This window comes from Eucalyptus grandis, chromosome 3 (genome assembly GCF_016545825.1).
Source record: "Eucalyptus grandis isolate ANBG69807.140 chromosome 3, ASM1654582v1, whole genome shotgun sequence".
Classification (NCBI taxonomy): Eukaryota; Viridiplantae; Streptophyta; class Magnoliopsida; order Myrtales; family Myrtaceae; genus Eucalyptus; species Eucalyptus grandis.
The window spans coordinates 49,144,803-49,159,291 of NC_052614.1; the positions used below are offsets into that span (position 1 = coordinate 49,144,803).

A 14,489-nucleotide genomic window follows, 5' to 3' on the forward strand; every position below is an offset into this window, starting at 1 on the left:
TAGAAATTATGCATGATTATACAATTATGTTAGAAATTTGTTAGTTTATATATATGCAGTAAAAGTGGATCCACGGATAACTTTTCTATTTTAATGAACCAACCAATCACATGCAAAAAGATTAAAAAAAAAAAAAAAAATATGTACGTCAGGATACGTTGATATTTGTCATCATCCATGACATCAAATCCAAGAGATTTATCACTAGTCTATGTTTCAAAGAGGAAGACGTCACGAAAGGTGCCGGGAATAATAAATGGATAGGCTCTAATGAATGACAAATGACCACGTTTTTGTTTTCTTTTCTCTCATTATTTTACTTCGAATGGTCAATGTTTCCCATGTTCCCTCTATCTGTATATGCCCCCCTTCTAGATAGCAATTTGAATGAGCTCAAAATCTCCTTCCCTCTTCCATCCAACTTGATGTCAATACTAAACCAGCGCTCATTTTAGAAAATTGATGATAAACGAAAGCTTTTCCAAATACTTATTAAACATACTCGATCTGAAGCACTTTTTATTTTTAGAACCTTTATCCTTCATATTACAAAAAAGTTTTGGTGCTTTGAAAATTGAAGAATTTTCTTATGCGATTACTTAACAAATGCTCGATAGAACTGGTTAACAAATTCCATTTGAGAATAATAATGAATACCATGTGTCCTTGCTGGTAAATGTGTAAATGAAATATAAGTTATTCAAGATTTTGATGTTGTTATTTTAGATTATTAAATATTTTCTGAGTTGTATGGAAGTATTTTTTCTTTTACTCGTGCGGAAACACATTAAGTTAATATAACGTGGAGTTTCTTATACATAATCCCATTTTCCTTGACCTTTGTAATCTAAAATAATTAGTGCAATGATATTACATGAGCTAAAAAAATTTGCCCAAGAAAACCAACCAAATATCGTGCCACCTATTTACGTTCATCAACATATCTAGTTGATGGTGCATTGCTCGAAGTGCTTGCACTAAATGCGAATATGTCTATTTCTCGAGTATTTAGTGGTCATCAATGGATGCTGACTTTTACATTAATCTTTTTACACTTTGAGAGTTGAAAACAATTGAAAAATAGTATTCTGCGTTGTATTGTGGGAAGAAATTATTAGTTAAGAAGCATAACTACCTTATCAAATTGACTCTAAAACCAAGTAAAGAATTTTTATTTTATATTTTATATTTTTTCACATCGTTCCAAATGCTCCAAATATACATATATTTTTAGATAATTATGAACAGATCATGGATTTCCTCAAGGTCAATTTTATCACGTATTAACTAAATTTTATGATTTTGATGTGTTTTCTGATCTTACTCTATTCGCTAGTTCTCTTATCCGTTCCATAATATATATCGTATTCTTTTATTAAAAAGTAGTCGGTTTATATTTCAATTGCTTGAGTTTGTTTTGAGCTGATCTGCTAATTAGGTGGAGGTCATTTGATAAAACATGTAACTGCAATTTGATTAAATTGGAATCTCGATTGTAGTATTATATATTTATATAGATATTCGCTAATACCCACTTATAACAACATTGACGAAAACGAAGACTGGATTTCTTTATTCAAATCCATGGTTTAGTCTTCGGCATCTCCGGAATTTTCCCCGCTCTCACATGCAAGTGTCACGGGTACAAGCATTTGAATCAATAAAAAAGAACCATGTTATTTTTTCTAGTGAAATACAAAATTAAATAAGACTAAGGGAAATAAATTACAACTTTATTTCGTATTCAATTGCCCTATCTGAAAAGGGAGTCCCCATTTTCCCACGCACCGCACAAGACCAAATGTTACATGGTCATGATGCCATTCAATTTGACAATAAAATATCAATTGGGCCATTCAATGAATCTAGACGTGGCATTAATTCCTTTATTGAGCTGGCAATTAGGGGAAATAGCAATTCAACTATTATAAGGGGTGTGAGTTGAGAAGGGAAAAGAGAAATTAGGGTTAAGAGAAGTCGTTTCTTATTTTAATTCTCGGGAAGAGAAGCAATTTTTTTTTCATTTCTCTTCCAAAACCATTTCTGGGCTAAGTTTTTATTCCAGGAAATAGACTTGGCGTTACCTAACAGGTTTTTATTCTTTTTTTGTTTCGGAGAACAGAAGAACAGAAATTCAAAGAAACAGAAATGTTAGCATGCGCGGCCTAATATTCTATAGGCATAGGAAACCAAGCAAACAAATTGCCACTAAACTAATAGAAGAAAACCGAACTAGAAAAGGGATTTGGTCTTAAAATAAGGAACTCTACGAGACCCTAAGGACAATCACAACCCTTTATTTAAACATAACAAATGTTTGAGATATAAACGCCCAATCTATTGTTCTTCATTTGGTGGGTTGCTAAGGGGTTGCTTGTTTCTTGGAGGGACCACACGGTTACATGTCTCAATCGCTCTATATTATCATTAACATCATGAAATTACCAACAAATCAGTAGTATAACTTCATACGTTCGCTGGCTTCAGACCTTGAAACGCTCAAAAGCAAACGAATGGCTCCTATAATGGAGAGAGACAGTGACTCGAGGATTGAGTATGAGGTGTTCTTGAGTTTTAGAGGGTTTGATAGTCGCCAAACATTCACTGATTGCCTCTATGAAGGCATGAAAGGTGCAGGGATCCGAGTCTTCAGGGACGATGACGAGCTCTGAGCTGGGCAGAAGATCAAGGAAGAGCTCCCACAGGCCATTCAGAACTCGAGGATCTACATGCCCATCTTGTCAAGGAACTATGCGTCCAGCAAATGGTGCCTCATCAAGCTTGCCACAATGGTCGAGATGGCATCAAAGTCAAATGGCACGAAAGAGATCCTCCCCATTTATCTCGACGTGAATTCAGATGACGTCAAGCTCAAGACTCCGCTGTACCGTGATGTGTTTGTGCAGCACGAGACGAACTTTGACGCCGACCAAGTGAAGGTGTGGCGTGATGCCCTCTTGGAGGTCGAGGAAATCAAGAGATTGAACTTGAAAAATTATCGAGGGTAAGGAATTTTGTAGTAAACTTTGAGTTCTCTTCACATGCATTATATTTTAGAAAACAGGAGAGTAGTGAGTTTTCCTTTTTTAGATTTATTTTCATCATGAGCTCGTCAATTTCGTGTTTCGAGCATAATAAATTGACTTGCGCGTTGGCGCAGCTATGGCGAACTCATTAAAGTGATCATCCAGGAAGTCCTGGTCAAGCTGAATGCCAAATACAAGAACCTGACTGAACACTTGGTCGAAGATCATGTTCAGGTCGATGCAATTATGAAGCTGTTAAGTGTCGACTTTTGCGGTGTGCGTTTCGTGGGAATCCATAGAATAGGTGGTATTGGGAAGACAACACTAGCAAAAGTCATTTACAACAAAGTTTCTTCTTGCTTCGATCGCTGCAGTTTCCTCGAAAATATTCGAGAGATCTCCAGAAGATCGGACGGTCTTGTACATTTGTAGAAGCAATTGCTGTCAAGCATCCTCGATTTGAGGTTCAGCAGTGATACTTTTATCCGCGACGTTGACCGAGGGATCGACATGATAAAGAAGGCACTCTGTGACAAGAAAATGCTCATCGTGCTCGATGATGTGGATGAGAAAGATCAGCTCGAAAAGCTGGTTGGGAAGAGCGATTGGTTCGAAAATGGAAGCAGTGTCATCATAACGACAAGGAACACGAGCATTGTGACTGACCGGATGGAAACATTAGAGGTCGACCCTCCCCACTATCGGCATGGAGGTATCTTGTCATATGAAGTCAAGGAAATGGGATTTGGTCAAGCGCTTCAGCTATTCTGTCGACATTCGTTTAGGAGAGACTCTCCTACAGAAGATTATGACAGCCTATCGAGACAGATCGTCTCAGCTTTAGGGAAGCTTCCTTTGGCTATCGAGGTGATAGGGTCATCTCTTTCTGGCGTTTCCACTGACAAGGCCTCATGGGAAGAGACGCTAAAAAAGTTACAGAAAGTTCCTCCGAAGAAAGTCCAAGAGACGTTGATGATAAGTTACGAGGGATTAGAACCAACGCAGCGGAAAGTTTTTCTGGACATCGCATGCTTTTTCATCAAAGAAAATAAGAAATATCCGATTTTCATGTGGAGCGATCGTGAATACTATCTTCGTGACGCAATTAGAGTCCTTCTTAGGTCCTTGATAAAGATTGGAGATGATAAAAGTTTTCAATGCATGACCAAGTTAGGGATCTCAAGAGGCACATTGTCTATGAAGAGAATTGCAGATTTCCTGGCAAGCGTAGCAAGGTATGGAATCCTGAGGAGGCATTGAACTTATTGAGGAATAAACAGGTTAATAGAACGTAATTTAGAGGCCATTCTGCTAGTTATTTCCAGGAAGTAGACAAACTTCACGTGGCTCACAGAGTTGACTTTTTCCTTTATTGTATGATTTGTTCTCATTCATGCTGATCACTAATGGCAGGCAAGTGAAGAAATAGAAGCACTGAGTCTGAGCTATAATGGTCAAAGTGATGGTAGAGGCTATACCTTCTCTAATGAAGAATTACAGAGTCTACGGAGTCTAAGGTTCCTCCGAGGGAAAGGGTTGAATTTTGTTGGGAACTTCAAAGATCATTGCGAGCTAAGATGGCTTTCTTTGCATGAGTGTCCTCCGAATTTCACAGCGACGAATTTTTGCCTAGTTAATTTGGTGGTGCTCGATCTTTCCAAGAGTAAAATTACTAAAGATTGGATCGGATGGAGTCAAATCAAGGTATTAATGTCTCCCCATATTGGCTTTTGATGCTTCTAATTCTTGGGACACGATGTTTTTCGTCCTTCTTTATATGATGCTTAATTTTTGTGCAGATGGCGAAAAAGTTAGAAGTTTTAGATTTGAGAAGCACACCTGACTTGTCTAACTTCTTGTCTCTCGAGATATTGATTCTTGCTTGGTGTTCCAAGTTAGCCACCATAGATCGCTCCATTATTAACCTACAGAACTTGAGCATTCTGAATATGGAAGGATGCAATTCTCTTCATGAGTTGTCGGAAGAAGTTGGTTCTCTAAAATCTTTGATGGAGTTAATCATGCCCAAACATTCTCTGCTGTGCAAGCTTCCGGAGACAATTGGCAATTGGCAATCTTTGTCAAGTTTGAGTATAAAATGGAATAAGAGAATAAGCAGACTCCCACACTCTATTGGAGTATTAGCGAAAATCAAGCATTTGTCTATAGAAGGTTGCAAAGGGATCAAGGAGCTTCCGCTGTCACTCGGGGAATTAGAATCGCTGATTGAGTTAGATATGTCATTCTCAGGAGTAGTCAATGTACCCGATTCAATCACAAATCTGAGGAAGCTCAAATTCATTAGGATGGGAAACACCAAGATAGGAAAGTTGTCTGATGCCATTGGGTGATTGGAGATGCTAGAAGAGTTACATTGCCCAGAGTGTCAGCACCTATCTGATGAAATCCCATGTAGCATTGGGGAATTGTCCCATTTAAGGATCTTGGATGTATCGGGCACTCGCATCTCTGGATTGCCAGCCACAATGAGTCATCTCCCTTGTCTCAAACAACTTGAGTTGAAGGAGTGCCATGAGCTTCGACAATTGCCAGAGCTTCCCTCGAGCTTGACAAGCCTTACCCTTGATGTTTATTACTGTCAAATTCCTCCAGACCTTACAAACCTAGTTAATTTAGAACACTTGGACTTATCATTCCACAGGGATTCTCATGGGGGCATTGGCAAGTGGAAGGAACTTCTCTCACTTTGGAAAAACCTAAAATCTATCCACAGACTTCCATCTAGCTTGTCAACCTTGAAACTTACTGATATCACGCCGCTGCCACAGTTTTCTAGCTTAAGGAACCTGTCAAAACTCTCCGTTTCTAGCTGCTTGATGACGCATTTTCCAGCTCTTGAACACCTAGAGAATTTGAGGGAATTGTCTGTAGAAAAATGCACATCTCTCATGGGAATGCCTGATCTATCAAATTTGAAGAATCTAGAAACCTTGCATCTATCCGACTTACAAGAACTGGTAGAAGTACAAGGTCTGGGGGAATTGGAATCTCTGGATTCCTTAAAGATTACATGTTGTGGGTCAATAGAAATATTGCCCAACCTATCGAAGCTGGGAAAGCTGAAGCATTTCGATCTGGAATGTTGTTCGGGGCTAAGATGCGTTGAAGGCCTAAGTGGCTTACGACATTTGACCCATGTGACTCATAAAGATTGTGAGTCCTGCAAGGTTTGCCAGATCTACCGAGAGGGACCAAGCTAGACACGATTGGGAATCACCGAAACGTCGAGACCCTTGTGTTTATATCAGGCTAGACCAATCGGAGCCTTGGGATACACTCATACGGAGATCGGGACACAATATGAAGATTACACAACACAGCTCTTGCTAAGAGATCTTTAGATGGCAATCTCCTGAGAAGGCATTGTAACTGTTATATTCGGAATTTCTTTTAGGAAAGGACAACAAGTTTACAGAACAGTGGATAATCCTAAGGCGTAAGGTGTGGGCAGATTATAAATGGGTCATAAGGTGTCCCGTCGTCTTCGTCCTTGTTCATCTGAATTTTTATCAGATCAAGTTTCAAGGCCTTGGAGACTTCAAGAGGTCAGGTTCCCATCATTTGATTCACGATCAACTGCTTAGGCACTTGAATTAACGTCAGCATAAGAATACAATTGGAGATATGCTAGTAATCAATTTGTCAAATTAGAGATTGTATCCACATCGTTTGATAATTATAAATTTGGCAATTACTTTCTTGATATTTATCTGTCTACGATCATAGAAGGCTAAATGTTCTGCGTTTTTCTGCAATGCACTTTCTCTAAAACATGGTATCACATGGTAGAATGGTTGGCGTAACTTGTGTTCATTTTTTGAGTTAACGTGCTAAGTTTTCTCCCTTGCTCTTTTAAAACTGTTGGCTGGGTCCACCTTCATGTGGGGCCCAGCCAGCATTAAATAAAAAAAACAAAAAAACAAAACAAAAAGGAAGTGGATTGTCGTGCGTGGAGGTGTGGGTTTGAAAAGAGAAGGAGAGAGAACAAGAAAGAAAAAAATAAACTGCACAAGCAAGGGAGAAGAGAAGAAAAAAAGAGGGCTTTAACTTTGCGGCTTCGATTCGAAGGCCCAATATTGACGGAATCGACTCAAATTTCAATATATTGTTCGTGAGACCGAGAGCTACGAGTTGATGCTTTTTGTTCGTCGAGAACCGTCTCCGAATTCTCTAGTTATGGTTAAGGTTTTCTTGCTTCAAATTTGTTTATCTACCTATGTAATGAGAAAAAGATGATTGTAATGTTGATGTTGAGTCTCTAGTGTGTGACTAGAGAAGAATACTTTGTATATCCTGTTATTCTTGGTGATTAGTGGATGTTTTTGGGCGGTCCGTGGTTTTTCCCGCATCGGGTTTTCCACGTTAAATCCTTTGTATCGTTGTTTGCTTTGTCTACTTATCATTTCGGTATTATATTTGCCTATTGTGAGGCTACACATTGCTGGTTGTTGCTGGAAGTTAAGAAATTTTTAGTTGATTTAGCTTCGGGGGAGAAATTGATCTTGGATTGCATTTGGCCGTGGTGAATTGTTGTATCCGAGTTCTCCCCAACAAAAACTTCCCATGCAATCAGGAGCAATAGACTTCCCATGTAGTTGGGAGCAATAGAAAGTCGCTCCTGGTATGTGCAAGTTGTACTTGTTAGCTGGGTTTACTCTCACGTGGAGGAAGCCCAATAAATAACAAGTCCAAAAAGACTTAAGTCCATATGATAAGTCATAGGAGAAATAGAGTTTCTAATTATTTTTTAAGTGATAGCAGTAAAGAAGTTAGTAGAGATGCAGAGATGCAGTAACAAGAGAAAAAGAGAACAGAAAATTTAGAGTTTGGAAATTAGACTAATTTACATCAAACTAATATCAGAGGTTGATTCATGGTCCGATTAAGCTGAAATTTTGTTAGCATGTTTGTGGCATAATATTCTTGAATCTAGACGGTTTCATTTTCAATTGAAGATCCCTACACTAGGTTTTTCGTGGATTGACCAAAACTTGTATTTTTTGTCAGATTCATCCTTGATCTCTTGTGAAATTTATGCGTATTGCCAAGAATAATGTTATTGAGGTCTTTGTTGCTATGTAGAAGAACTTTATTCACTCAATTTTATTAATAGTGAAGATTTTTGGATGGACTCCGATCTCGTAATTTTTAATCTCCTCACAAAGATGAGGTTTTTCACGTAAAAAAATCGCTTTGTATTTATGTGCTTGATATTTATTTTGCTCTACAATATTGGTTCCTATTAGGTTTACACAAGAGGGGAGGTTATTTTATTTTGCTGCGTTAATAGGATATTGTCTGGATTGTTACTATTCTTCCATCGAAGTGGTATAAGAGTTTTGGTCATTGCTTGATTTTTCTACTTTGTGTTAAACAATAGAAACGAATACGGGTAAAATGGTTATATTGAATTGTTCGAATTATCATATTTGGAAAGGAAAAATGGAAGATCTTTTATATGTAAAGGATTCTTATTTGCTCGTATTTGCTAAAGAAAAATCGGAGACTAAAACTAATGCCGAATGGTCTATATTTTATCGTCAAGTATGTGGTTATATTAGGTAGTGGATAAATAATAATGTTTTGAACCATATCTTTGAGGAAATAGATGCACATAGTTTGTGGGATAAGTTATTTTTGATAGAACAAATGATGGTTTTGAAATATCTAGATGGTACTTATTTGACTGATCATTTAAATTCTTTTCAAAAAATTATCAATCAGTTAGTTGCAATGAGAATCAAGTTTGATGATGATATACAAACGTTATGGTTGTTTGGTACTTTGCCAGACTCATGAGAGAGGTTTCGAATATCTTTGTCTAATTCTGCCCCAGATGGTACGATTACCGTGAATTTAGCCAAGAGTAGTGTTTTGAATGAAGAGATGAAAAGAAAGGCATAGGGATCATCCTCTTGACATTCTGATGCCTTGGTTATTGAGAAAATGGGGAAGGAGTAAATCTCAAGGCCCAAGAAATAGAGATAGAAGCAAAGATAAAAGCATAGGCAAATACAAAAGATTTGCTAATGTTGAGTGCCATATTGTCATCAGAAGGGACATATTCAAAAGTTTTTCCATCAATTCAAAAGGAGAAAGGTAAAGAGAAGAAGAGTAATAATGACAATGAAAACAATCGTGTTGTTGCACTTTAATAAGACTTTCTCATTATCTTTAATGGTGATGCGGTGAATTTTGTTTGTCATGAAACCAGTTGGGTAATTGAGAGTGGCACATCTATTCATGCTACGTCTTGTAGGGATTTCTTTACATCATACATGTCGGGTGATTTTGAATCTATGAAGATGGGAACCAATGGGTTAGCTGAAGTTGTAGGCATTGGTGATGTGTGCCTAGAGACTAGTAATGACACGAGATTAGTATTGAATAATGTTAAGCATATACCTAATCAAGCTAGATGATGAGGGGTATTGTAGCACCTTTAGTGATGGTCGATGGAAGCTCACTAAAGATTCTCTAATTGTGGCTAGATGTGAAAAATATTTTTCGTTTGTATTATACAGGCAAAGTTGTCCACAAACAAAATTAATATAGTAGACTATGAAGAGAGAGTTGAATTATGAGGTTAGTATTGAATAATGTTAAGCATATACCTAATATTCGTTTATATTGCAGCACCTTTAGGGGTATTGCTCCTGCACCTCAACTGTGAATCACCCACCTTCCAATGCTAGCCGTCGTTCCCGTTCGCATCCGAACCGACTCAATTTCGCAAGCTTTCTATTTTTGCAGGTTCATTGGTTGTGAGCCTGCTGCCATTGAGCCGACCTCGACGCAAATTGCTGTTTGCGAATCCTTGGTGCCGATCTCATTTTGGAAATAGAAAATCCAATCAAGGTAATTTTCTTAAATCAAATTTTGTTTTGATATTATTGCCTAAATCAGAATATTTGATGCCAATTTTGATTCCATGGAGACTTTAGGCATTATTTGATAGAATATTATTGCCCAAAAATCACTATAATTACTAATTTGATCCGTAAGACGTCGGATCACTTTTTAATTATGTTGATTTTTTTTTGGCACATTGATGATATTTTAACTTTTGAATCGTTCTAATTATTAATTTGATCTGTAGGACTTCGGATTAACTTTTTAATTATTTTGAACTTTCTTACATGTTGTGATATTTAGGATTAGAATAATTGTTAATTTAATCTGTGAGACAATGTATTATTTTTCCAATTATTTTAACCTTTTATTTGATGAATATTCTGAGTGGTATAGATATAATTCTTATTTGGAGATTGCTTGTCTTGGAAAAAACCCAAAAAAATATTTACTTTCTTGGTGTGTTTAATTCTTTTGGTGCAATTTATTTGATCCATTGAGTGTTTAATAATGATTAAGCATTTGTATGATCACCCCATTGCACGATAGTGATTTAGGTTAAAACCAATCCAGAATAGCCTTAATGATTTCTCCAGATTCAATCTGATTAAGGCGATCGAAGAAAGGTTCGGGTCTTGATCAGATAATCTATACTGCAATGCTAGGCGATCAAAGAAAGGTTCGAGTCCTAATCAAGCAAAACTTCAATTTAGGTAACCGTAAAAAGATATGAGTCCTAGAAAAGCTGTTTCCTATTCGGGCGACTGTAGAATGGCACGAGTCCTAGATAATATTTGTTGCTCTAATAAGCGATCATAGGAAGGTGTAGGTCCTGAAAAAGTTGTTTTTCATTCAAGTGACTGTAAAAAGGTATGGATCTTGGAAGGTGATTTCTCATTTAGGCGATCGTAGAATAGTATGGATCCTAGACAATATTGGTCGTTCTTACAAATAACTGTAGAAAGGTACGGGTTTTGGAAAAGCTGTTCTCATTCAGATGACCGTAAAAAGGTACATGTCTTTGAAAGCGATTTCTCGTTTAGGCGACCGTAGAGTGGTACGGTCCTAGATAATATTTGTTGCTCTAATAGGCAACCATAGAAATGTATGGGTCTTGGAAAAACAGTTTCTCATTTTTAGCGATCGTAGAAAGGTATGGATTCTACAAAGCGATTTCCTGTTTAGGCAACCGTAAAAGGTATGGATCCTAGACAACGTTTATTGCTCTAACAAAGTATTTGTAAAAAGTATGGGTCCTGGAAAAGAAATTTTTTGTCAAGATGACTGAAGAAAGATTCGGGTCCTAGACAACCAAATACTGCCATACTATTCTAGACGACCGTAGAATGGTATGGATTCTAGACGTGTAACACCAACTATCTTGAATTACTCTACTCTCCTTAGAGGTAAGTTATTTTAGGTATGTTCCTTTATTGATTGCATTAACATTTCTATAGATTGCATTATAAAATGGAACCTATGTTCCACAAAAATGACATTCATTGCGTGCATGGTCAAACAAACACATAAATTGACTCGGCATGCTTCCATAGCCCGATGTCCCTCTTAATTGGCACGGCGTGTTTCCGTAAACCGAATTTCCTTTGTATTGACCTCGATGTGCTTTCATAGCCTGAAGTCATTTTCATTGACTTGGCATGCTTTCATAGCCCAATGTCTCTCTTAATTGACACGAAGTGCTTCCATAGCCATGAGTTCCTGATCTGGCATGCTTCCGTAGCCCAGAGTCCTTTTCATCGACATGGCGTGCTTCTATAGCCTATGGTCCCCATATCAAATCGTGTGTTTCCATAACCAGGAGTTCCTCTTAATCGACATGGTGTACTTTTGTAGCCTATAATCTCTTTCATTGACATGGCGTGCTTCCGTAATCTAGAGTTTCTCTCCATCGATCTAGCGAGCCTACACAGCCCAGAGTCACCTCATTAATTTGACAAGCTTCTGTAGCTCAGAGTCTTGCACAGCGAGCTTTCACAACCCATGATTTACAAAATCCTTCGGTATCCAAGTTTATTTTCTCAAATCCTTAGGTAAGTAATCAAAGATACATTTTAGAAAATGGGAATGGGTTCATCAAAACACATATCCCCACAAAAAAAAAAAAAAAAATTATCACATTGCATTTGCATGGTCAAAATTTAGATCTCAATTTGTCTTTGAATGCAACCTTTGCGAGCTCACCTTCAAAGAAGGACAACTGTTAACACCTAAATTTTGACGACCTGGTCATTCATTTATTTCATACAAAATTAGGGATTAATTTTTAATCCCTAAACAAAAAAATTAATTGCATAGCATATAATTTTAGGTGCATTTATTTATTATTATTGCATTTGCATTGGACCAATGACAGATGGATTTGACTTGATTGTTTAGAGCTTGTTACTTTCTGATGACCAAAAATTAAAAGAATTGGCGATTTGATATTTTTGATAATATGACGGAGGATTTTTGTATATTTATGCAATCTATTCATATATCCTTGGAAATGGCAAGTGTGACGAGGAGATATTACGAGCTCATCTTTACAAGATTTGGAATTTGAGAAAATCTCATTATAATCTTGAATCTTTGGCAATATGCGATAAAAATCAGTGGAGAATATTCATTTTTGCAGTCCAATGTGGGAAGATACAAAGGAAATCAAACAAGGTTATAAGAGATGTCGAAAATAAAAAAAATAAAAAAATATTGCATTCGGGAGGTGACCTTCGCGTATCTTGATATGAGAGAGGAAATGAAATTTTACAAAAAGCTTCAATCCCTCGCCTATAAATTGGCTCGCACACGGATGAAAGGGGAGGTCCATGGTCAATAAGGAGAGGGCCACACAGAGAGAACTTTAGAGAGAATAGAAAGGAGAAATCGTGGGGGGAAGCATAGAGATACACGTGAGAATTGAGGAATAGAGAGAAAAGAGGAGATCTCCGCGTAACCTTGGCTTAGACCACGCCGCATACTGCTCAAGTTTCGACGTGGGTCATTCTCTCAACAACGTTGACGCTTTGGTCTCGCTGCTATAGTCCAAGCTGCCATCCCTCGTCACGCGCCGCACGTTGCCCGAGACGCACGCCACTGCTGCCATTCCTTGCTCCAGTGACGACCGGTTTTGCTGATTTCTAGCCTGTGTTGACCAACCCGTTACGTCGTTGGTCGTGAAGTTTACTGCACCCGCAACATCGGCAAGCTCCCGCTTTGGAGGACCGCTCATGGACTTTTACGAATTCATTCTCTCTTGAGATCCTCACGTACCCAAATTTCTTGGAGATATTAATGGAGGTGAGGCCTTGAAGGGAAAAGTCCACCATCTGGAGGGCAGCCCGTGACTTCCCTCGTGTTCACGCCTCCAAGGCCTTAGGGTCATTGATGTTAGCTGTCCATTGAAGGAACACTCAACCCAGTAGCGAACCAGCAAGCTACCTTGCTGTTACACACTTGTTCCGACGAGCCCAGCCCTGCCGAAATTTTTAGACGATCTCACCGACTTGCTCCTGCACCTCAACTGTGAATCACCCACCTTCCGATGCTAGCCGCTGTTCCCGTTCGCATCCGAACTGAGTCGATTCCGCAAGCTTTCTATTCTTGCAACTTCATTGGTCGTGAGCCTGCTGCCATTGAGCCGACCCCGACGCAAATCGCCGTTCAATCCTTAGTGCCGATCCCGTTTTGGAAATAAAAAATCCAATCAAGGTAATTTTCTTAAATCAAATTTCGTTTTGATATTATTACCTAAATTGGAATATTTGATGCCAATTTTGATTTCATGGAGACTTTAGGCATTATCCGATAGGATATTATTGCCCAAAAATCACTATAATTACTAATTTGATTCATAAGACGTTGGATCACTTTTTAATTATGTTGATTTTTTTGACACATTGATGATATTTTAACTTTTAAATTATTATGATTATTAATTTGATCCGTAAGACTTTGGATCAACTTTTAAATTATTTTGAATTTTTTTATATGTTGTGATATTTAAGATTAGAATAATTGTTTAATTAAATCTGTGAGACAATGGATTATTTTTCCAATTATTTTAACCATTTATTTGATGAATATCCTGAGTGGTTTAGATATAATGCTTATTTGGAGATTTCTTGTCTTGGAAAAACCCAAAAAAAAAAATATTTGCTTGCTTGGTGTGTTTAATTATTTTGGTGCAATTTATTTGATCCATTGAGTATTTAATAATGTTTGAGTATTCGTGTAATCACCCCCATTGCGTGATAATGATTTAGGTTAAAACGAATCCAAACTGCCTGCAAAGACATTTTTGAAAATAAAAATAATGGTATCGAAAGGGCATTAGAGAAGAAATCTATTTTAATCAAGTTCCTGTACCCAAAGTCTCTGATTCGTAGGAGTTAGGTGTCTAATCGACCAACACTAAAGTGATTAGTGGCAACTCCTAGCTAGTAATCTTTTGCATGCTAAAACCTTAAACCTAAGTCGCAAATTGGTATGGGCTTGGGAGAGCCCGAGCTAAATTTAAATTTAGTAATCCATTAGCCAAACCCTAGGTGGTGCACCCGAGGTTAAGTCGTGACAACTAGTAATCGAGTT

General features: G+C 37.7%; 2 protein-coding genes across 2 annotated transcripts; both read left to right on the forward strand.

Annotated features, from left to right (window-relative positions):
• Nucleotides 1-2,729: 2,729 nt before the first annotated feature.
• On the forward strand, nucleotides 2,730-3,458 carry LOC120291915 (disease resistance protein RPV1-like). Its single transcript, XM_039309721.1, has 2 exons — nucleotides 2,730-3,004; nucleotides 3,161-3,458. The coding sequence occupies exons 1-2, from the start codon at nucleotides 2,730-2,732 to the stop codon at nucleotides 3,456-3,458; spliced, it is 573 nt and encodes a 190-aa protein (XP_039165655.1).
• Nucleotides 3,459-3,536: 78 nt separating this feature from the next.
• On the forward strand, nucleotides 3,537-5,377 carry LOC104435537 (disease resistance protein RUN1-like). The gene is made up of 3 exons (XM_039309722.1): nucleotides 3,537-4,247; nucleotides 4,440-4,730; nucleotides 4,826-5,377. The coding sequence occupies exons 1-3, from the start codon at nucleotides 3,537-3,539 to the stop codon at nucleotides 5,375-5,377; spliced, it is 1,554 nt and encodes a 517-aa protein (XP_039165656.1).
• The last annotated feature ends 9,112 nt before the right edge of the window (nucleotides 5,378-14,489 follow it).